The following is a 22,903-nucleotide window of genomic DNA, read 5'->3' on the forward strand; positions in this document are numbered from 1 at the left end:
TATTAATTTATTGAGTAAATAGGTATTTTGGTCCTGACTTTTGACTCCTTCTACAAATTAATTTCTATTTTTTTGAAACTCTATCTTTGTAGAAGTGAATTTAACTTCTTTGTTGCTCCCTATTAAAGAGATATTTTTACAAATTTTCAGTTTCGTTTGTTTTGGGTTGTGCACTGAAACTGGGAATTAGTTTTTTTTTGGGGTCAATTTTCCTTTAGAAAATATGCACATCCTATTATGAAAGCATTGCATTGCATTCAAATGAGATCATATTTGCTTTTGGGTTCTCCCTGCAATAGACTGTTTTCATGTTGGCTGTAGCTTTCGGTCACATATGTTTGCTATGTCATATAATTTCCAATGCAACTTATTGTCCTATGTAAAAATTATTTTTTTTACCTTTGTTTTTGCTTGGGAGCAACTGCATTGCATCTGAAGGTTTAATATAAGTATTCTTGGGTTTATCAGATGACAAGAAAACATTTTAATTTATAATGAATAAATATAAAATAAAATATGTTATTACATGTATCTTTTCTCAAGTTCTAAAATATAGATAGTTTAATGAAAACATTTTGTTTTTACCTTTGTTTGTTTGATGTCCTGTATCTTTTCTAAGTTCTAAAATATAGATAGTTTAATGAAAAAAACACTTATAAAGGGAGTCAATATTATCATAAATTATATTCAACTGCACTACTTTTTGTTGTTATTCTTGATGTTTCATTTTCACAACAAAAAAATTCTTGTTTAATTTGTTCTAATATCCAAGAAAATATACCAAGCTTTGTAGACAACATTTTCATTCAAAGTCTACCATTACCATGTCTTTCAAATTAGTACTGCATCTAACATATTAAATTTGAATTTTAAAATATCAGTTTGCGTTAATGGATAAATATTGTGATTGCAGGTGCACCTTCTGTAAAAACAGAAAGTTAGTGGTATAAAGTTATCAGAAATAGATGAAACAACCGTTATAAATTTATAATGTCTGGACTGATTGAAAGACTTCCTGATGCTGTTGCAATTAGGTGCCTTGCACGTGTTCCCTTCTACTTCCACCCAGTGTTAGAGCTTCTCTCTCGTTCTTGGCAAGCAGTTATTTGTAGCTTGAACAAAATATTTGACAACTTTGAATAGTATATGTAATATTAAAATTATCAATTATCAATAATGCACATCAGTAACATTACTTTTAAATGACTATTTTACAAAATTTAGACAAAGATAGAAACTATTTTTTACATTTTAAAAAGATATAGACTAATTTGTAAAAGGAATCAAAAATTTTAAAGACCAAAATACCTATTTAGTCTTAATTTATTCTACAAATGCCCCAAAACTCATTTTCTCCTATATGAAGAGATTACATCGAATCTGTTAAGACTATTTCAGGAAAAAGTAAGAAAAAGATCGATTATTGTTTACCAAAAATAAAAAGATAGGCCAAATTGACCACTCTAATCTTATTACACACAGGCTTACACCATGCAACTTACCCAACTTAAACGTTGTAGTGTTGTACTTTCCCTACTTAACCAGACCCATTTCCTCACCTTCGCGCCTATAAATCACATCACACCGTCAACCATTTCTCACACATGAAAAGAGAGAACACAACACAACAAACTAAAACACACACCCTCTAAGTTCATTAACCTCTTCAACATCAAAACTTGTAATATTTTAATGGCAACACGCGTGATCCCTCCAAGAATCCTCAAGAATCTTCGTTACAACACAACAACCAAGCCCCTCAACGCCGCCCAACCCTCCATCTCTCCGGCCATCGCCTCACCGTCGCTCTTCGAGAGGTCGCCGTCCCCTCCTGCCGCGGACGTCATTCCGGCATCTGCGGCTGGGACGGCAGCGCTCAACCTGGACGACGCGGAGCGGCTATTCGCATCGGTGTCGACAAAGAGGCTGCTCCGGTCGTCCGCAGTTCTGCACGCGACGGCGGTGGGGCCCATGGTGGACCTGGGAATGTGGATGATGAAGTCGAGGGTGTTCCAGAGCGGGGTGCTGAAGGATCTCGTCATGGCCGCCACGAAAGAGACGTTCTTCTCGCACTTCTGCGCCGGCGAGGACGCCGCCTCCGCCGGACGGAGCATCCGCGCGCTCAACGACGCCGGCTTACGTGGCATGCTGGGGTATGGTGTGGAAGACGCGCATGAAAACGATGGGTGTGACAGAAACCTCAATGGGTTCCTTCACACTGTGGATGTTAGCAAATCGCTTCCACCATCCTCTGTAAGTGCCTCTTCACCTTAATTTGTATCTTCAGCACTAATTTGATTCAAACAGCTTCATTTTGTTTTTTTTTTTCTTTCAATTATTCATGATTCTTCACAAAGAGAGAAACGCATTACTATTAGATGGATCCCACCTAAATTATGTTTTTTTTTCTCCCAAGCACGCTTATGGTAAATGGGTCTCGTATGAATCATACGTTTTTTTAATTTTTATCAGTACACGTTAAATCAAAAAATAGTTTCAATTTCAATTAATTTTCTCTTGATAAATAATTGAGTTTTATAATTTTTTTTTTAAAATTAAGAAATATTAACGTGCTATAAAAAGATTGGCCACTTAATGGTCCTGAGCCATACAGTAATTTTTGATCACTTTTATTTTCATGTTTAATTTTACATTCGCGATAAAAATGTTTAAGAATTTGACATTTTTTTCGGGGAAATATAAAGAGGGTGAAAAAAGTGTTGTGAAGCAAATTTTCTTTCTTTCTTTTTTTAATTATGGTTATCAGACGTTAATATTTTTAACAAGTCCGGATGTTTTGATTTCTGAAACTCTTTATTTTGTAATTATTTTACTTTTTTTTTTTTATCTTTACTTTCTTTTAAAGACATTTCAGATCATAGTTTTTGAAATGCATATCATTTATTATTTATTATAAAATGAAACGTAAGGGAAAAAAAAAGAGCGTCTGACACTTATTTTTCTTTTCTCCCCACTTTTCCGCTTGTTGAATCCTTTTTCTGTATTTTTTTTATTACCACGTGATTTTGCAACTTAATTAATTTCTTATTCACCAATGCATCAAAATAAGATCTGGTAGAGTAAATATGGTTGTGCGTGTGGTCCTTCCAATGGTAACACGTACGGTGCGGCTGGTGTGGTGGTGTTATTTTCTGTGCTTAAATGTACAAGTGGGCACCATGCATAAATAAGTGTCAGCATATCAGGCATTAGTACAACAACTTGAGGTGCCAATTAAGGTCATGCTTGCCTTATTTCTTTTTTGTTTTGCAATGATGAGTGATGTGTTATGTTGGTCCCACTCACGAAAGGAACAATGGGGTTGGCAATTTGGGATCGTTGCTTCTGCATATGAACTGTGATCCATTATCATGCCATGAAAATTGTAAACTAGTGTTTAAATTGGGAGAAAAAGTTGATGCCATGTCATGTCACTCAGTCCTTGAAATGGGGGCAGGGTTGAGAAGTGTGTTCCATTATCATTTTCTAACAAAAGGTTTTAGTTAGTTGTTTCATTGTTAATTATTTTGCTTTGTGATGGTAGGCCACGAGGTTCATGTGTTTGCTTGTATTTTTCAGTATTTGTCATCTATTTTTCTTAACTTATGTTTTGTAATGTTGAACTTATGGAGACTGATTTAATTTTTGATGTGATAGGTGAGTTTTGTCATTGTGAAAATCACTGCAATATGCCCCATGGCATTGTTAGAAAGAATGAGTGACCTTCTTAGATGGCAACAAAAAGACCCTTCATTCGTTTTGCCATGGAAGCAAGATTCCCTTCCAATTTTCGCTGAGTCTAGTCCTTTGTACCACACACAGAAGAGACCGGAGCCTCTAACCCCAGAAGAAGAGAGTGATCTTCAACTTGCCAACCAGAGACTCCTTGAACTTTGCCAAAAATGTGAGGAAGCCAATATGCCTTTGTTGGTTGATGCAGAACACACCACGGTTCAGCCGGCTATTGATTACTTCACATACTCTTCATCCATAAGGCACAACAAGGATGACAACCCCATTGTGTTTGGAACCATTCAAACTTACTTGAAAGATGCCAAGGAGAGGTTGTTACTCACAACAAAGGCAGCAGAGAAAATGGGAGTTCCAATGGGGTTCAAATTGGTGAGGGGTGCCTACATGTCTACAGAGAGTAAATTGGCTGAGTTTTTTGGATATGCATCTCCAATTCACAATACCATTCAAGATACACACAATTGCTTCAATGATTGTTCATCATTTCTGCTTGAGAAAATTGCAAACGGACCTGGTTCAGTTGTTCTTGCAACCCACAATATTGAATCAGGTACTTAAGATATTCAAGCAAATTCATTTTCTTATGATTTATAATAGAGTTCTATTTTTAAATTTTTAGATGGTCAATGAATCAAAAATTATTTTTAGTATAACCTTTAACAAATACATGATTATCTAAGATTCAACGGTGGTGTAAATAATGCATTGAATGTTTACTCTTTATAATTTAAATAAATGTCTCGACTAACATTTCAATTTCAAATGACTGATATGATGCGAAAATGTTGTGTAGGAAAATTGGCTGCAACAAAAGCATATGAATTGGGGGTTGGAAAGGTGAACCACAAGCTAGAATTTGCACAACTATATGGAATGTCAGAGGCACTTTCCTTTGGTTTGAGCAATGCAGGGTTTCAGGTTAGCAAGTATATGCCATTTGGGCCAGTAGATATGGTTATGCCTTACCTTTTGAGAAGGGCTGAAGAAAATAGAGGGCTCTTAGCTGCTTCAGGTTTTGATAGACAACTGATGAGGTAAGCTAAGATTTTCACTTCATTAATCTATTAACATGTAACAAAGGAAATATTTACTTTGATGTTATGCTAATAATGGTAATTTATTAATGAACAGAAAGGAGTTGGGAAGGAGACTAAAAGCTGCAGTGTTCTAAATTAATCAGGAAGCAGGATTCATTGACTTTTTGTACGAATTAGAGAATTTTGTAATGTGATGAAATTGTGCATTCAATGAAATGAAATTCTGCTTTATTAGGGTGTTTTGTTGGAAATGCAACCAAGCTTTTGTGTTGAGCAATGAGCTTGTGCTTAAATTGGGAAAGTGTAAAATCAAGTTCGAAAAATGAGTAAAAAAACAAGAATAATTTTCAAGTCATGGGTTATCCAAGTTTCTCAATCTAGCTTTAACTCAAATTAGTCCGGTTCATTTAATTTTTATACAATCGTCCCTTGTTCAAAGACTTCAAATTGATTTATACTTCATAATGTTAATTGCAATGGATGCAAGTGTGCTAACTTACAACAATCAGATTAAAGTTCTCACTATCAAGTTGCAAAGAAAACAATTACTAAATGAAAAGTCTTTTAATTAAAGTGTATTAGTATAAGAGATTACGTACAGCGCAAAAAATGGTTAAGTGTCACCTTGGAAAAATAAGAAAAAGATATAGTAATTTATAAGGCTTGGATTTGTCAACTGCCAAGTTTCTCAACCTAGCTTTAAATCAAGTTGGTTCCATTCAATTGTTTTTTATACAAACGGCACTTGTTCAAAGACTTGAAATTGATTCGTTATGTGCCATGGATGCAATGGGTTAACTAACACAACAATCAAATTAAGGCTAACGTTAGCGCAGAACACTTGAAATGTGGTTCATTGTGGACAAGAATTGTCTGTCATTAGATTAAATGGTTATTGTATATCAGCACACATTGGAACCGGTAATCTTCTCTCATTAATTTTTTTTTATTTGTAATTACTTGGGATTAAAATAAAATTTACTAATTTATCATAAAATAAACACAAAATTTATTAATTTATCAGAAACTAAAATAAAATAAAAGAATTATTATTTTATTAATGATTGAACACAAAATAAAATTTTATTAAGAATCAAACACAAAAGTTAAATATTTATTAAAGATAAAGACATATTTAAACTAAAAATTACAATAAAGGTGCATTAGAAATTAGGGGCGCGTTGATAATACTTTCTTACAAAATTTGTGTACTTTTAATTTTTTTAACTAATGTCATATTAAGATTTCTCGAATATTAAAGGTGATCCATTTTTGTAGTTTGACTAGAAAGATTAGTTAGTCCTTCCATGCCTTGAGCAGCATACTTACCCAAATGTTTCCAATGAATTATGTATAGATGTCCATGACCCATCCCCAGTTCTAATTTTCAATCTAAAGATAATTTTGACAAGTTTAGGGTTTGATCATCTCTCTCAATTGCAACCTTGCATTCAAATCAAAAGGGATAATTAATTAATATTAATTTCTAAATCACGGTCTCCAATTTCTAAGAATTAAGTTTTTTTATGAGTAATATATTTTCATGATTTTAATGATCATGAGCTTTCTTCCTTAATAAATAATAAAATAATACGTGGATTTTTAACCAGACAGTGTGCAAAACGAATCTCCATCCCAAATGCTTCTAGATTCCATTGAAAGGTCAGGTTAGAAAAGAATAACTTCTTGAATAATCAGTGATTATGCAAGTTTATCGCGGAAGAACTTTGAATACTTTATTTTTTCCCTAAAAAAAGATATGATTGGTCCAACATGATAACCTCCAAACAAATCAGTATCATGATTACTCTAATTATAATTATAATATTTATATACACAATCACGTACGCACTTATATATAGTAAGTAATTGAGTAATTTTTGTCTTTACTTTATACTTTATTTAAAACTTCACAATCATTTTATCTTATTTATAAAAATTATATGACATAAGATAAGACTTATGTGGATCTATGAAGTTATCTTTTGCTGAGGAAAGAAAAATGAATTATATGACATAAGACTGATGTGGATCTATATTTACTATATTATTCGTTTTCCTTTCATTGATATGATTGGTGAACTTTCACGTTGGTCTCATCAATTGCATATTTTTATAGTTTTATTTAATTGGTTGATACATAGATGGGGAGCATATCCTATCGCTTTAATGGAAAGGAAATTGAAGTGAACTTTATGAGGGATATATGATTGTTCCTCCACGGCTCCACTTGATAGATATTGACCAATAAGAGAACTTCATTTATAAGAAAGAGAAACTATATAGTAATATAGTTTATCTTCTCTTTATAAGAAAGAGAAACTATAAGAAAGAGAACTTCATTTATAATAATCTTCTCTTTATCATAACCTTTTTTTTACAATAAACAAGATAAAGAGAAGATTATTATATATAATGGAATAATTCATGTAATAAAAAATAATATTGTAAAAAATATTATGAAAAATAATTACATAAGTAATATAATTTTAAAAGAAGTTTTTTGTCTTACTCTATTTACTCCCTCAAAGTATAAGAACCGTAGATTAAAAAATAGTTTAATTTTCCTATATTATTAATATAAAAATTATATTATCAATCACTGAAAAATCGTTTTAAATGTAATTTTTAAAAAGGTTATAAAAATTATTAATCTTACTATGATGATCTATAACTAATTAATTAAATTACATTACATTCTCACTAAATTTAGAAAGAATTGTAGAAATGCTTTAATCTTCCAACCCATACCCGATTATCTAATATTGAAGATAAGAAGGAATGAGCTGCTCCTGCCGCACCAAATCCAATATAAGCTGTGCTTATTGAGTGGCTACATTTATGCAAAACATCACATCTTTATTTTGTATGTTTATTTTACTCCTTTTTTATTTAATTTCTTCTTTTTCATTATAATATATACTACATCTAGCACCTTCTTTTTCTTTTTCTTTCTTTTATTTTATCTCTCTTCCATCACATGGGTATATACTCAAAGAGTGCCAAACACTCATAATTCTTTTGTAATAATAAGATCAGAAGGAACCGATTCCATCATGTACAAAAAGCTAGTGAAAAGCTCCTTATCAGATTCAATAATAATAATAATAATAATAATAATAAGAGAGAAAGATAAAATGTAAAAGAAAGAATGAATACTAGATCAACTTTAATTTCTTACTTTAAAATATATATAAGTATTCAAATAATTAATGAAAATGAAAAAATAAAAAGCGTTTAAGCAACTTCATAGAAGACAAAAAGAACCCGTATTTCATGCATCAAAATGATTACAACTTCCACGAAAACGAAGGTTTGAGAGTCTCTATCCTTCCTAGGTTGGGAGTTTGGTAGTTCACGAAATTTTCACCAAAATTACTTTTTATTTTTAAAACAGATTTCCAACGGAGACCATTAATTCTTAAGCACCCAACATTGTAATTAAGAACCGAAGGAATTTGTAGAAAAACCATACCAATATATATATATATATATATATATATAATATACAGATAAAACAAATTATATTATTGTATAAAATATAATACACGCAAGTGGAACTAATGTCACTTTTACTCATTGTTTATCACATGCTGATCTCTTATTGTTTATTAATCTTTGACCCTTAATCCAGAATGCATATATATCACTTATTCTTTATTATTTTAAGAGAATTTCTATGGTTTCTTCAATAATTTTAGAGATTTTGATATTGGTAGTTTTTTAACCACTTAAATTATATGTCATTTTCTTATTAATTATTTTTCTGTTTTTACAAATTAGTCCTTGATTATTTTTTATGGATTTTAAAATTGTAACTTTTTAAAATTAGAAAATATGATTAACGATAACTTTAAAAGTGTACGTGAATTCTAAAATCTTTTTAATTATTTTTAGCACTTTTTATATAAAAAAAATCTTTTGACTTTTGGAGTTTAGAGTTTAATTTAGGGTTTAAAATTTTTTTATTATTGTTTCTTAAGCATAAGTTTTATAAAAAAATATTGAAAGTAACTAAAAAAAAATTAGGATTTAGATTTTTAAAGTAATCTTTAATCATATTTTCTAATTTTTAAAATTTGTAACTTTAAAATTTTAAAAAATAATAATCAAGTACTAATTTGAAAAAAAATAATTAATGAGAATATAACATTAATTTGATTGGTTAAAAAATTATCAGTATCAAAAAATCCAAAATTATTGGAAGCACCATAGAAACTCTCTTATTTTAATCTTTGACAGGAAAGTGATTACTAATCTCTACCAAAGAATCTTGAAGATTACTCTTAATAGGATCTCTACTCCCATTGGCATTTTTTTTCGTTGACATGGCTAAAATATTACTTATTGTTTATTATTTTGCAAGTATTTTTCTTCTTATTGCATATTTTCCCAAGATGATTGCATCGACAATTAATCAATTTTATATTTTATGTTCCAATTTTTTATACTTTTAACTTTAAAAATCAGAATTCAACTATAATTTCATATACATATCCTATTCTTCTAAATAATAACTAACTATTATTTTCTTAAAATGTTATTATTTCAAATCCTTATTTTATATAATTAAGTGGGTAAAGATAATTAAAAACATGTCTTTAAATTTAAATTAATAAGTAAAATATTTATTTTATATTATTAAGCTAATTATTTAATAACCAAAGTTGGTGAGGCGAATGTTTTTGCAAATTTTCCTACGTTAGGAAAGTGACTCTCAGCCGAAAAGTAAACAAAGCATAGCCTCAAGGAGTTGAATTCCAATATTCCATAGTTCCAATTCAAAGGACAAAAGTTGAAGTCCAAGTTGCAGATTCCATCGCCCACCATTGCTGAATTGGATTCCACATTCCGTTGCTCCATGCAGAAATAGAAAAGAAAAGAAAAATACCTTCTCCACTAGTTAACATTAGTAACATGTGGTGCTTTTTCATGGGAATCCAACATGATTGGAAGATTTTCAGTGTCAGAGTATTCAGAATATGTTAATTCAACTCTGTCAAATTCTACTCAACGTATATATATATATATATATATATATATATATATATATATATATATTTTCAAAGTGATCTTATATTACTATTGTATAATTTGATGATTAGAATTTGTGCTATAAAACAATGAGTTGTTTTTTAAATATGATGAAAAAAACTCCGTTGTACTCCTATATATGTTTGATGAGATAATATATTAAAAGGGGGAAACATAAAAAAGATTATCTCTGTAGCCTTTATTTTGATTTTTGAACGACAAGAAGGTCCAAGGTCAGACGCAGAGCGGCAGTTGCACATGCATTTCCAGATCCATTTTTTTGGCATGATATATTAGAGGTCAAGACAACTGCGATTAATTATATTTGAATATCTGGAATATATTATTTACAACATAAATATTTTTATATTATACGTTATTTTTTTTGTATTTTTTAACAACCTTAAAATTATTTTATTATTATTATGAAAATTACATCAAAATCTTGAGAAAATTATCTTTTTTGTGTAAAACATTGTACATAACTCAACGATAGCAGCCTTAGTGTGTTAAAATTATACTTTACAATTTGGTTTTAAATAAATTTGATTTTAAAAAACTAATTTTATTTAGAAGAGATTTTAATGATTTACCTTTGATAACATTTTTAAAAAAAAATAATGGTTAAAATTATAATACAATATTATCTAAGAGGACATCCTTGTTAGTACTTTTTTTTTTTTGGTAACGCAGAGAAAAGAAACAAAAAAAAAACAAACTACAAGGATAAAACTAAATATGCATACAAATGTGCTTTTACTTTTTATAAATTAACAAAATACAACTTTCACATTTAGGGTCTTAGAATCAAGTTTGGCTTGAGACTTAACTTAATGATGCCAAACAAATTTTCAACTTTTTGCAAACGGGATTTATGTTGATGGGAAAACATAGTATAAACTACAAAATAAATCATGATTATGCCCACGAAACAAAAAATCATGATTATGTACATATGGTATTACTGATATATTTTTTCGTTCTTTTCCTTTTATTTAACATCGTGAAAAGAAAAATATGGTTTGGTGGGTGATGGGGGAGGAAGGGTTAAAACAGAAGTAAAGTAAATAATAAATCATAAGTAAATCACAAATAGTGAATTTTCTACAATAATTAATAGCTAGTTTCTCATCTCTTGAATATTATAATAACATTTATGAGCAATGAACCATCAAAATGTCTGATAGTTCAAAAATAATATTAGACACTAGTATAGTTTTTTTTTGTGACCTAGACCATATTGCTACGGAACCCTGTACTCATCACATACGGTGAAAATGAATATATAATTATTTTAAATTTAATTACTTATAAGATTATAATTTATAATATGTGATACATTTTTATATAGTTTAATTTTTAAGGATTTAAATTTAAATATCTAATTAAATAAAGTAGATTTCATTAATTAATTTGTTTACTCAATAGGAAATATTAATGCATTAATATAGTGGACTTAAATACTTAAAAGAAAACTTTTAAATTAATTTGTTATGTAATAAATTTTAATCACTTATTGCATGTATTAATTGATATGACATAGGATTATTGTAGAAATAAAGATTTTAAATTCGAGTCCTATAAATATAATTGTGTTAATCATTTAAAATAAAATTTTGTTGTCTATAATAATTATATTTAATTCAATTTAAGAATGATTGTATGTTGTAAAAAATATTCTTTATAAAAAAATATTTTAATTAAATTTAAAATTTTATTTAAAAATATAATACACTTAATTTTTGTTACTAACTTATAAAATGATACTTTTAAATAAAATTTATTAATTAGACATATAAGTATTATTTTGAAAATTTTGTTTCATTTTCAATCATGTTAAGTTTTAAAGATTTAAATAATATAAGATGCGTCTATGGTTTGATTTTGATCAAAATGTTTTAGTTTTATCTCATATTTAGTTATTTATTTTTAAACAAATAATTGTATTCATAAAAAAATGCATATCGACCAGCCTTATCTGTACATCTGCACGGCAAACTGTTGGGTTTCAGCATCTGTATTTGCTATTTTGCTGTATATGAACAACTTTACATTTGCTTATGGTTTCTTTAATTTTCAACAAACATTTGGCATGCTTTTTTATATAAAGTTTTATTTCTTATATCAACCAGTATATTACCGATGCAAAATTACAGCCCCATCTTATTTCATTTTTTACCACTGGATTTCCCATATTCTACACATTAATAATGTACTGCTTGGTAAATACTCCAACTCTCCAAGGGTTTGAATATGTTATCCACTGTTAATATGCTATCTTGGTTCTATCTCCTTCTATATACATTTCCACACTATCGATTAGTTAATACCTTTTTAAAATACCAATTACTACGTTCACACCTATAATTTCTATTTTTACCAATCATTAAATTAAATTTTGCAAACTTCATAATTATAGAATAGGTATTATATATTTTTATATCCAACAAAACAATACATCTACTTATTTTATTCATTAGAGATTTTTTATATCCACCAATTATAAATTTTTCCAAGTTTAACTTTCCAAAACATGAGAACTGAATAAAAAAATTTATTATCATGATTTAGTTATTTCATTGTAATATAATTTATAAACACCTTTGTTCATCATTTAAATTGTAATCAAATTAGATTAGATTCCAAAATTTGAAAAACTATTCCGGTTTTTTTTTTTTTTAAATTGTCCCTACAATTATATAACTCCTACTATTTCAATTTATTAACAAATTCCTTAACCAAAAACTAATTTAAAATTCTAAATTTCTTTGCAACATTATCCTAAATATACACAACATCTTTTATACTAAACAACCAAAAATAACAACCCGCGCGAAGTTAGTATATTCCTAAATTAGTATATTCTAAATGACAAAGTTTCAGCTAATATATATTCCTTTAATTGCCTTTTTCTTAGGCAGTTAAAATTTGAGTGCATCTTTGAGAAAGTCTTGTCAAGAGAAAATAATCATTTTGTTTTCTTTCAAGAATTTAAAAACAATAATTATTTTAAAATAGATTAAACCACACGAACATTTATTGGGCTTGATTAGCTTTAGGGACCAATTATACCATTTGGCCACCTTCGAGTTCTCTGAGAAATTTGCAAGAGAGAATTTTCGTATTGCAATTTGCAACATAACACTTTCTTAGCAAACGAGTTCTGAGTTGTCAAAATAAAAATAAATAAATAAAAACGAGTTCTCTGTCCTAACTTCTAACCACTAATTTCTATTTCATTCCTAGCTTAGGCATAAAGGTCTCTCAAAAGTGGGGTCTATTTTGATATGCATTATTTCAATAATGATGGCCGAACATTATGATATGCATTATTTTTATTAAATCATACATTATTTTTGACAAGACGATTTGATTTTCTTTATGTTTGTTTGGCCAAATTGCCTGTTAACTTGCACAATCAGTGTTCTAATCGATGTTCCCAACACTTAAGAAGAGTGAAACATCAAGCAAATTTGGAAAAACATGCGCCTCAACTTTGGGTTAGGCATCATGTTCAGTTTGGATCTGGGTCATTTAATACAAGGATTGCACTCATAAATCAATGTAGTACAATTCAATAGAGTTGATCTTATATATCCATTTTTTTTTTATGGAATCTTATATCCACTTATTTAGTCATGGTTAATTTATCCCTTTTTTAGGAGCATTTGGTAGAATAAATTTTTTTAATGTTTGAGAATCATGTTTCCAAGGAATAAATAAAATCTGTGAGATATATCATTGAGAATATTTAAATAAGTTTTCCAAGAATTAAATAGTTACATATTATTTTTATCATTTACCTTAATATAATAAGAATAATATGATATTTTTATTATAGAAAAAAATTAAACTCAAAAAAATAAGTTTTTCACATCCACATGGGAAAGTTTTTGTGGAAAAGTATTTAAAAACATTTCCAATAAACATCCTTTCCCAAAAATGTTAATTTTTTAAAATAAATATAAAAAATGAGAAACTAAAACTATCAGGAAACTAAAAGTTTCTCCTCTACCAAACACTCCCTTAAGCTTAAGCTAAATATCTTTTTTATCCCTTAATTTTTTTTAAATTCTATTTTTAATCCTTAAACTTTTTATTTCTATTTTTAGTTCCTTTAACTTTTTTTTATCCTTACTTTTAGGATGGTTTCTAGGATGGAACACCTTCCTAAGTGATCCACCTTGCACCATTATTAAGAACCCTTAAATTAATGTAAGGTACACGCTATTATTATACACCTTCTACACCAAATCCTTAGATTAATCTAAGAAATGCACTCTTATTATAAATCCTCCTTGCTCTCCCTCCCTCACCAGTCACCACCATCTCTGGCCCCCACTCCACTGCATCCGATGGTTTATCACCAACCATCACCACCACTCTCTCCCTTCTTCCCCTATCCTACCCAGACTAAAAACAGAAATTTTAAAAAATTTAAAAACTAAAAAGATAATAAATCATTTTTTACATAATAAGAAATTATCTACAATTTCTATATAACATCTAACTAATTTCCCTTCGTCTAAGACTCTAAGTTGGTCCATTTTAAAATAAAATAATACATTCAATCGCGAGTCCATATCCAAATTAAAGATCAAATCCCAAATTTGGATTAAGAAAACCAAATACAAAACTTAGTGTGTCAATGACTTTTGCTATGGTTAATTTATCTTTGAATATAAATACTTTTACATTATTAATTAAAATAATCCCAAATAACTTTTAAAATAATTATTATAGAAACGTGCAAATGGTAATCCATAATTAGATCAGTGCATTATAATTAAATTAACATTTTAAAGCTAGGTTACAACTGGTAAGTTATAAAATTAATTGGTATGTCAGGTGTGTGCCAAAAATTACGTTACCCCACTACCACAAAATCAAGGACTAGATTTTTATTTTTATTTTTTGCCACTATCATTATTACTTAAATTTCGTTGCAATTGCCGCACAACTACACTGGTTCACTTATCTAGAGAGACCAATTCTTTATCAAATTTGTGGTATGAAATGTGCAACCAAATATCAAGGGGGGATGCTAACCCCATGAAAACCAATAGAACAAGCTCTATGTCAAGGACCTTGAATAAAACGATAAGGCAAACCTGTTGATGCAGACACCACATTTTGTAAATCAGTAGAGAAGGTGGAATCTAGAACAGCCAAAGTGGCCATATGCCTTATAGCAAAGAACTTATTCAATACCATAGTGGAGAGAACTTATTCACAGCTGCGTAGTGAAATGTCAAGCTATGAGTGTTTTCTTATTAAATATATTTTTAATATCTACAAATAAAAAAATGTTCACTTTTAGTTCCTAAAGGAAGGAAAAAGAAAAAAAAAACATTTCCTTTTCATCTTTCATTTTATAGAAAATGTATTAGATGTGATTCCTATTAATAACAGTTACATGAAGAGAAAGGGAAAGACAAGAACCACATCTGAAACATTTTCATAAATTACAATTTAAAATAAGGCAAATTTCTAGGAACTAAAAAAGAACATTTCCCTATTTGCAACAACTAAACATATTTAACCCTTTCTTATTTTATATTCTTCCTTGACAAGGTACAGCTAGTGATATGTATAACGAGCGTTTGGGTGCTAAGAATCTCCTATCCTAATCCTAGAAAAGCATAATGAAGTTGGTAGAGGCAAAAATTGTTGAGCATCGTGTGAAGGGTAACAATGAAATGAATAAATATTGAGGGAAAATATAAGCAAATTCATGAACTCAGGGATTGATAACCTAATGGTCCTTGCTGGTCATCCTGTCTCCTCTCACTTTTTCCCATCAATGATGGCATCCAAGGGAATAGCTTGCTTAGCTCCTTGCTTATTTTACTAGACCTCAATTGTTCGTCATTGATTCCGAATTTCGCTCTTTCAATAGCTTCCATTATATCTTCCCTTGCCACAGTTTCACTACCTGCAAAGTCCAAATATATACATGACTTACTGGTCACTCCTAAATTCAGCAGACTTGAAAGTGTATACATTTCATTGTTTAAGCAAAAGCAAACTAAAAGAAATCGTCAATAAAGGTGGAGAGAGCAGAAGGAATGTGTGTAGTGGGAAGATAGTAGGCAGCAAAATGGATCAGGTTAACGCGGCTGGTCTGAACCTGCTCGATGAAATGTAGTGCTTGGGTTTTAAATTTGACCTGGGTTAAACACAAACCTTTTAGTCTGATCTATCTGATCATGGCCTGATTCAGGCTTAGCCCACAAAACCCGTCAAAAGTCCAAAAAATTGGACTTTCATTGGGCTTGGGCTTCATTTTAGAGGCCTGAATTGAATCTAGACTTTTTTTTACCTAGCCTGTTACAGCCCACAACCCTCATCAAGTCAGGCAGCCCATTTGGTCACCTCTTTATAGGCAGCTAAAACTAATTTATCCAGGATTAGATGTCACAACACTTGATATATATGGTCAAATAGTTAAACATTAGTTGAGATACAATCTATTGAGAAATGCTAATTTGTGAATGCAGCAAGCTTAGTGACTAGTGATTTAGAGCATGTATGGTTTGGATTAATTTTGGGGAAATAATCGCTTATTTTTCGAAAATTCTCTGAGAAAACTAAAAAAAATAGGTGATTATTTCTCTAAAGTAAATTGAAGCAATCATACATTAAATATAAAAATTGTAATTGGTGTTACCTCTACGAGCAGCAAGCAAAGCGGCCTCATTGACAACATTTGCCAGATCAGCACCTACTAAACCAGTAGTAAGAGAAGCAATTAAATGGCAAATGATGCTAGTGTCCTCCTCCAAAGGAACTCCTCTTAGATGCACAGCCAATATCTTTCTCCTTCCTTCTTCATCAGGTTCACCTACATATACTTTTCTTGAGAAACGACCAGGGCGACATAGAGCTGGATCCAAGGCTTCTGGCCGGTTAGTTGCTGCAATGACAACCACTCTCATCTCGGATTCAAATCCATCCATTTCTGTCAGCAACTACATAGACAGAAAATACTTTGAATTTCAGCTTAAGAGCATATAACAACTATTCAGAGCATATGACACATTTCTATCTTCAATGCTTCAAATTACAATCAACATATGAAGTATTTGCTCTTCATGTAGAAAGTATATGCTAATATACTAGTACTGTGAAATAATTGAAGAAACAGGACTTTTGAACATTATCTTCCCACCAACTCAATATATACAGAATGTGACAATCCTGAGTATTCAGTAGTGAGCCATATCCTATTGGAGATCATTGGTTTCGCTAAAGGCACAATGTATAAGTAAACTTGCCTGATTTAACGTCTGGTCACGTTCATCATTGAAACTTCTTCCACGCTTGCCTCCAACTGCATCAAGTTCGTCAATGAATATGATTGATGGTGCAAATTTCCTTGCTGCATTGAAAAGGTCTCTGATTCTAGCTGCCCCTCTTCCAACAAACAACTCCACAAACTCACTGGCGGATACAGTGAAAAAGGGTACACCAGCTTCCCCTGCCACTGCACGTGCAAGTAGTGTCTTCCCAGTTCCAGGAGGACCAACCAGCAACACACCTCTAGGTAACTTTGCCCCTAGCTTTTGATAATTTATATCCCCTTGCAGACATGAAACTATCTACAAAAGGGACTATGTCGATAACAACAACACAAAAAGTTGCTTAACCATTGATAAGAAAAATTCTACTAAAAAGTATTTTAATCCACTATAATATGATTGGAAATCCATTTTCCCGCTGTTACAATTTAGTCCTCCATACTCAATGATTGGATGCGGCCAATTAATTAACAGAATATGATATAATATTCTTCCATGCTTCATCCTAACCTTTTCATGTTGTTTGTTTTTCTATCTCTCTCTCCCTAACTCTTCCAAACCATTACTTTCTCTATCTAATATTTTTCAACAAAATGGTTACATATCTCAAAGCAATATACATTGGTCAATGGTCATTAATCAGCGAATATGTTATGAACCAAGAGAGAAGAAATGGAAAATCAATAGAAACAAATGAAACCAAATGAACAATTTTATTAAATCATTGAGAGTAAGAAAGAGGTCTGAGGTCTCTTCTCCAAGGGCTTACCTTTCCCCTTCACTAAGATTTCTACTTTCACACAAAAACTATCAAACTCACATAATGAATCCCTCAAATCTGATTTCCCCTATGTACCTAATCAAACATTTGTAACTAACAAGCCAATGGACAAACTTTCTAATACCTGTCCTTATTCAGTTCATAGTTCATACAAATAAAACATTTCAACTACAATATTTTGATGCATTCAAGTTTACTCTCAAGATAATGCATCTATTTGCCATAGGCTATACTTATAACTATGAGGCAAAAGTAATTCTAAATGACAACCTCTAAGCATATCTAATTGGCAGTGAAACCTTGTTTCAATGTCTTAATTAATTTTCCAACCCTACTTAGTATGTTCATACGGCAACATCAAGAAGTATGAGCCAATCCTAGAATATTTCAATAGTAAAGCAGATAAGATCAATGCAGAGAACTACATGATATTTTATGATTGAAAAGAACTAACATAAGTGCATAACAGAACCTTAGGAAGAAATGATTTTGTTTTTGACGCAAAAAAAATTGCATGATAACAGTTTTCTTTATCTGGACAGTCAAATGGATTTGAACACAATTATTATTTGAAGATAATAAATTCTGGATTTGGTTATATGAAAACCAGAATATTATCTATAAATACTGTCACATCTCATAAATTATAAACCATGGAGTTAGTGGCACTTTCTTAGCTCCTGATACTAAAGCTTTTATGCCTTTTGTACCATGTCATAAGCTAAATTATGTACTATTGATCACTGATTCCATCTTCCAAGTGATAAATTAATAGAAATGCAAAATGAAATAAAAAACAAAAGATGCTCATCATATCTAGCAAACTATTATTATCTACCGACACTATTATCAGTTTATAATACTACCAAGTCAGTTAGCCACATAATTTTCAGCCATATAGTTTTGAGAATTCTAAAGAAAAAGTAAAGTACAACAATACTAGCATTATTAACCAATTAGTACCCCCAGCGTTCTTAATCTTTTTAAAAACTAATTGACAAAGCCAAAGGATTGCTAACTGCAAACCCAACTCGTACTTAGTTGTGAATACAACAGGAATACAGGATACTTCCCCAGTGGAGGAAAAAGAAATCATGTCAGCAGTAACTGTCACTTCTTAGCCAAACTAACAAAAGTATGCTACATATTTATTATAATTTATAAACATTATAGTATGAAATAATTACCTCTATGAGCTCTACTTTTGCAGAATCAATGCCTTCCACATCATCAAATCCAACTGTCTGACCATTCGGTCTCTGCTTCCTTGCGGGACTGTTAGCAGCAGAAAGTTGGCGATACAGAAGCCACATCAATGGAATTAAAGGTATCCACAGTGTTATCACAGTGATCAAAGTACTCCTCATTGACCTTAGTACAGATTGAGGGGCAGAGCTATATGTAACCCCTTTTTCTCTCATCAAACTAACAAGGAACTTTTCATCATGATCTATTTTTCTTGTGGAATACTGCCACTCAGGGATTGAAGCTCGAGTCTTGGAGAATTTCTTTAGTACATTCCCCACTGGAGTTTGGCCAGCTCCAGAAGTACCCTCACTCCCAATCTTATCAACATCCTTATCAATTGAAACATCTGCCACTTCAGATTCTTCCCCAGAAACCCCATCATTTTCAATATGCTGGGACTTCATATTGTAATATATGCGTCGCGACCCCTCTTCAACTAAAACCTTTTCAACATATCCATTCTGAAGGCTGATGATCAAGTTGGAATATGGAACACTTTTAGGAGGGGGGAGTGTAGTCAATTTTAGAAACAAGAAACAAAGGCAGAACACGGTAGAAATTGAAGCAGAAAATGTCACTGCTCTAATGTTCTTACGAATAAAGATCCCCACCTCATTCAAAATGGACCTAATGGAAGCCCTTTTCATTCTCATAGCCAATAACCGTAACCTTGGCCGCAGTCTCAACGAAAATCTCTTCCTCAGCCCATCACTTCCACCCTTACCATAGTGAGTCTTCCTCTCACCCTTGCTTCTACTCACAAGTGGCTCAATTTTACTTGAAACACCATGTGGAGTCTTGCAACAATAAGGAACCCTCAATGAGGGAATTCTACTTCTACTACCACAATACCCTAGCTCCTTGTTCCACACCAACTCATGTTGAAATTTGAAGCATTGGTTAAACCCTAGAGAAGTAAAAACAAATGACCTAGTGCACAAACCTCCACACACACCCAAATATCTTCTTTGAGTCAAAGTTGGGGTAGCAAATGACCCAGTATTGCAAGGTAGAGAAAAACAAGCCATGCTTCTTCCACAATCAAAGCTATAAACCCATAAAACCTGCTAGTGGCATATAAACAGCATTACCCCCATAAAGAAAGTTTGAAGCTTGGAAACACAAGAGGATGAGGAGATAAAGAATTGCACAGAAACATTTATACAGTAACATGAACAAGAACATTAACAAGAAGGGCATTTATTATTACCTGATCTCATGATATCATGTCATGTAAAATGAAGGCAGGAACTGTTTCTAGTGGACGAGGAAGGTGAACAGAGTGCTTCTTCAATGCTGGTATATCTTTTCTTTTCTTTCTTTTTTGGGTATATCTAGTCTAGTAGTATTATTAGTCTATTACGTGTCAATCTCGTACCTGAGTCTTCGGGACTCCAAGATTCAATCTTTCACATGTCAATCGCTCCATTTGATCTAGTAAAAGCATCGATACATCAGTGTTACTCTATCCATTATTAAGTATAAAATCTAAATGTAATTTCTTAGTAGACTTTAATTTTCACCCAAAAAAAGTATAAAAAAATTACATTGTTAAATAGTTAAAAATTATCTAAATTAGAATTTTAAAATGATTATTTAAAAATTAATAATTTTATCTTTCATGATAATTTATAATTGGATAATAATATAAAAAATATTTTATATTGTCCATGTATGTTAATTAAACTTTTTTATGTATTTTTATTGGTCTCTAATCAAAATTAAGTTTTACCTTTGATAACCTATCTAATAATTAATTCAACTCTATAGTACTTAAATTAGTAAGATAACACTCTAATTTTAATTGGAGAACAATACTTAAGGATTACTGAGATATTACATTTTAATTTTATCCTTATTTATATCAGTTGGTGGAATGATATTTTTAAATGATAAACATTGACAAAAAAAAAATGGACGATTGTAACTGACACGTCGTTAAAGTATAAAATGGTATAATGTAGCAGGTAAAAATAAAAGTGGGAGGCAAGTTCTAAAAGATATATTACACCGGTTCTTATATAAATTGATGCACATGTGCTCATTTTACATATGTTCAAATAAGAAACTATGTAAAATAGTAATTTTAAACCGCCAAAACTTGCAACTGACGGGATCAGCTCCAATTGGATGAAAATGATACAATTGTATTGTTTTTAATAATTAAAGGATCTGATTAATTGATTTTTTTTAAGAATTAAACGATCCAATTAAATTTTTATCAATAATTAAGAGACTAATTATATAATTAAGCCTCATGATTATGAGTGTTGCTATATTCTTGTAATGGGTGTTGGTTTGGATTTTTTCATCCCAGAAATATAAAAAAAATATTTATCTAAATAATATATCCCAAAAAATATATGTATCTATGATACATTTTATTATTGATAGTGAGAGATCGGTCCCTTCTACATCAATTTCTTACTTGCATTTATTAAAACATACCTAATTTCTAAACTATATTTTAATTTTTTTTAACACACGAAATCGGCCCCTGGAAAATCTATTTCTAAACATGCCTTTTTTTATAAAAAAAACTCAATTCAAAAAATGATTTGAGTTTTTTTTATTTGGTTTATTATTTTTTGTTTTTAAAAATTTTCCTTCTTTTTAACCCATTGTGGTAATTTTTTTTACGGTAACCCTAAAGAAAACCCTAAAAACTGATTCAGAAGGGGTTGCATCAAGTATCAAGAGGGAGAATGTTTTCAAAAGCTATTTGGAGCTACAAGATTTTGGTCAGCAGGCTAGAAATGCTTATTTACAAGATATAGGTTCTTCATTGGAGATTCAAAATTGAACAGAGGAATCTAATGTAAGTTGTCCTGCAGTTGATAAAAATGAACAAGAGAGCATTGCAATATCTAAAAACGGTGATGAGTTATCACCTCATAGTGGTTTTACTTCTTCTAATGGCCATAGATCTCTGAGAAAATGCATCAGGAAAAATTGAAACTGCTTTTGGCTCTCATTCTATTACTATTTGATACTAAACAAAATGATGAACATGTTGACAAGTCAATATAAAATGATGAGTTAGATGAGAGTCAACAAATCCCTGCACTCAAAGATGTTAGGGCTACAAGTGAGGTGGTGGAGCCTCAAATAGAAACTTCAAATAAAGGGGATCAAAGCCATTTGGGTTTGGATAAGACCAATGCTGCAAATGATTTGCACTTGAATTCTGCAATTATTTATTCAATATTAATGCGTTGTTTATTTACTTTCATTTATCTTATAATTTGCAGGATTTGAGATCTCCCTTTGTGGTCATGAACTTAAGGTGGGCATGAGTTCAATAGCTGCTGCTGAAGGGCAAAATCACCAAATTGGGTCCCTTTTACAAATTAATTATCAAAATGGGTCTGTTTCATTTTTATTTACCAAGGGGGTCTGTTATTTTACTACAAAGCGCTTACCTGAGGGGCGCGTTCCACCAGAACGCGACATGTGGTGTGACATGACAGGACGATGGGACAGGGGTGGAAGTGGTGGCCTGCCAGGCACGACCACTAGTGGTCGCGCCTGGGGCCCCACCACTACTGGTAGCGCCTGGCAGGCCACCACTAGTGGTCGTGCCTGGCAGGCCACCACTTCCACCCATGTCCCATCGTCCTGTCAAGTCACGCCACGTGTCGCGTTCTGGTAGAACGCGCCCCTCAGGTAAGCGCTTTGTAGTAAAATAACAGATCCCCTTGGTAAATAAAAATGAAACAGACCCATTTTGATAATTAATTTGTAAAAAG

General features: G+C 31.1%; 2 protein-coding genes across 3 annotated transcripts; one reads left to right on the top strand and one right to left on the bottom strand.

The window, feature by feature from the left end:
* Window positions 1-1,299: 1,299 nt before the first annotated feature.
* On the top strand, window positions 1,300-5,021 carry LOC100797464 (proline dehydrogenase 2, mitochondrial). The gene is made up of 4 exons (XM_003541173.5): window positions 1,300-2,253; window positions 3,658-4,303; window positions 4,547-4,787; window positions 4,885-5,021. Exons 1-4 carry the CDS (start codon window positions 1,693-1,695, stop codon window positions 4,922-4,924), a joined length of 1,488 nt encoding a protein of 495 aa, XP_003541221.1. The 5' UTR covers window positions 1,300-1,692; the 3' UTR covers window positions 4,925-5,021.
* A 10,338-nt stretch (window positions 5,022-15,359) lies between these two features.
* On the bottom strand, window positions 15,360-20,524 carry LOC100814196 (probable inactive ATP-dependent zinc metalloprotease FTSHI 3, chloroplastic). 2 transcript variants are annotated; one of them, XM_006593651.3, is made up of 5 exons: window positions 20,365-20,524; window positions 19,094-20,218; window positions 17,102-17,425; window positions 16,495-16,795; window positions 15,360-15,759 (listed from the first exon to the last, which is right to left on the bottom strand). In XM_006593651.3, the coding sequence occupies exons 2-5, from the start codon at window positions 20,180-20,182 to the stop codon at window positions 15,557-15,559; spliced, it is 1,917 nt and encodes a 638-aa protein (XP_006593714.1). In that variant the 5' UTR covers window positions 20,183-20,218; window positions 20,365-20,524; the 3' UTR covers window positions 15,360-15,556. The 2 variants fall into 2 exon arrangements, with proteins under 2 accessions (XP_006593714.1, XP_006593715.1); XM_006593652.3 differs by having other exon boundaries at window positions 19,094-20,221; window positions 20,365-20,522.
* Window positions 20,525-22,903: the final 2,379 nt, after the last annotated feature.

Source organism: Glycine max, chromosome 13 (assembly GCF_000004515.6).
Source record: "Glycine max cultivar Williams 82 chromosome 13, Glycine_max_v4.0, whole genome shotgun sequence".
In the NCBI taxonomy this organism is placed as follows: Eukaryota; Viridiplantae; Streptophyta; class Magnoliopsida; order Fabales; family Fabaceae; genus Glycine; species Glycine max.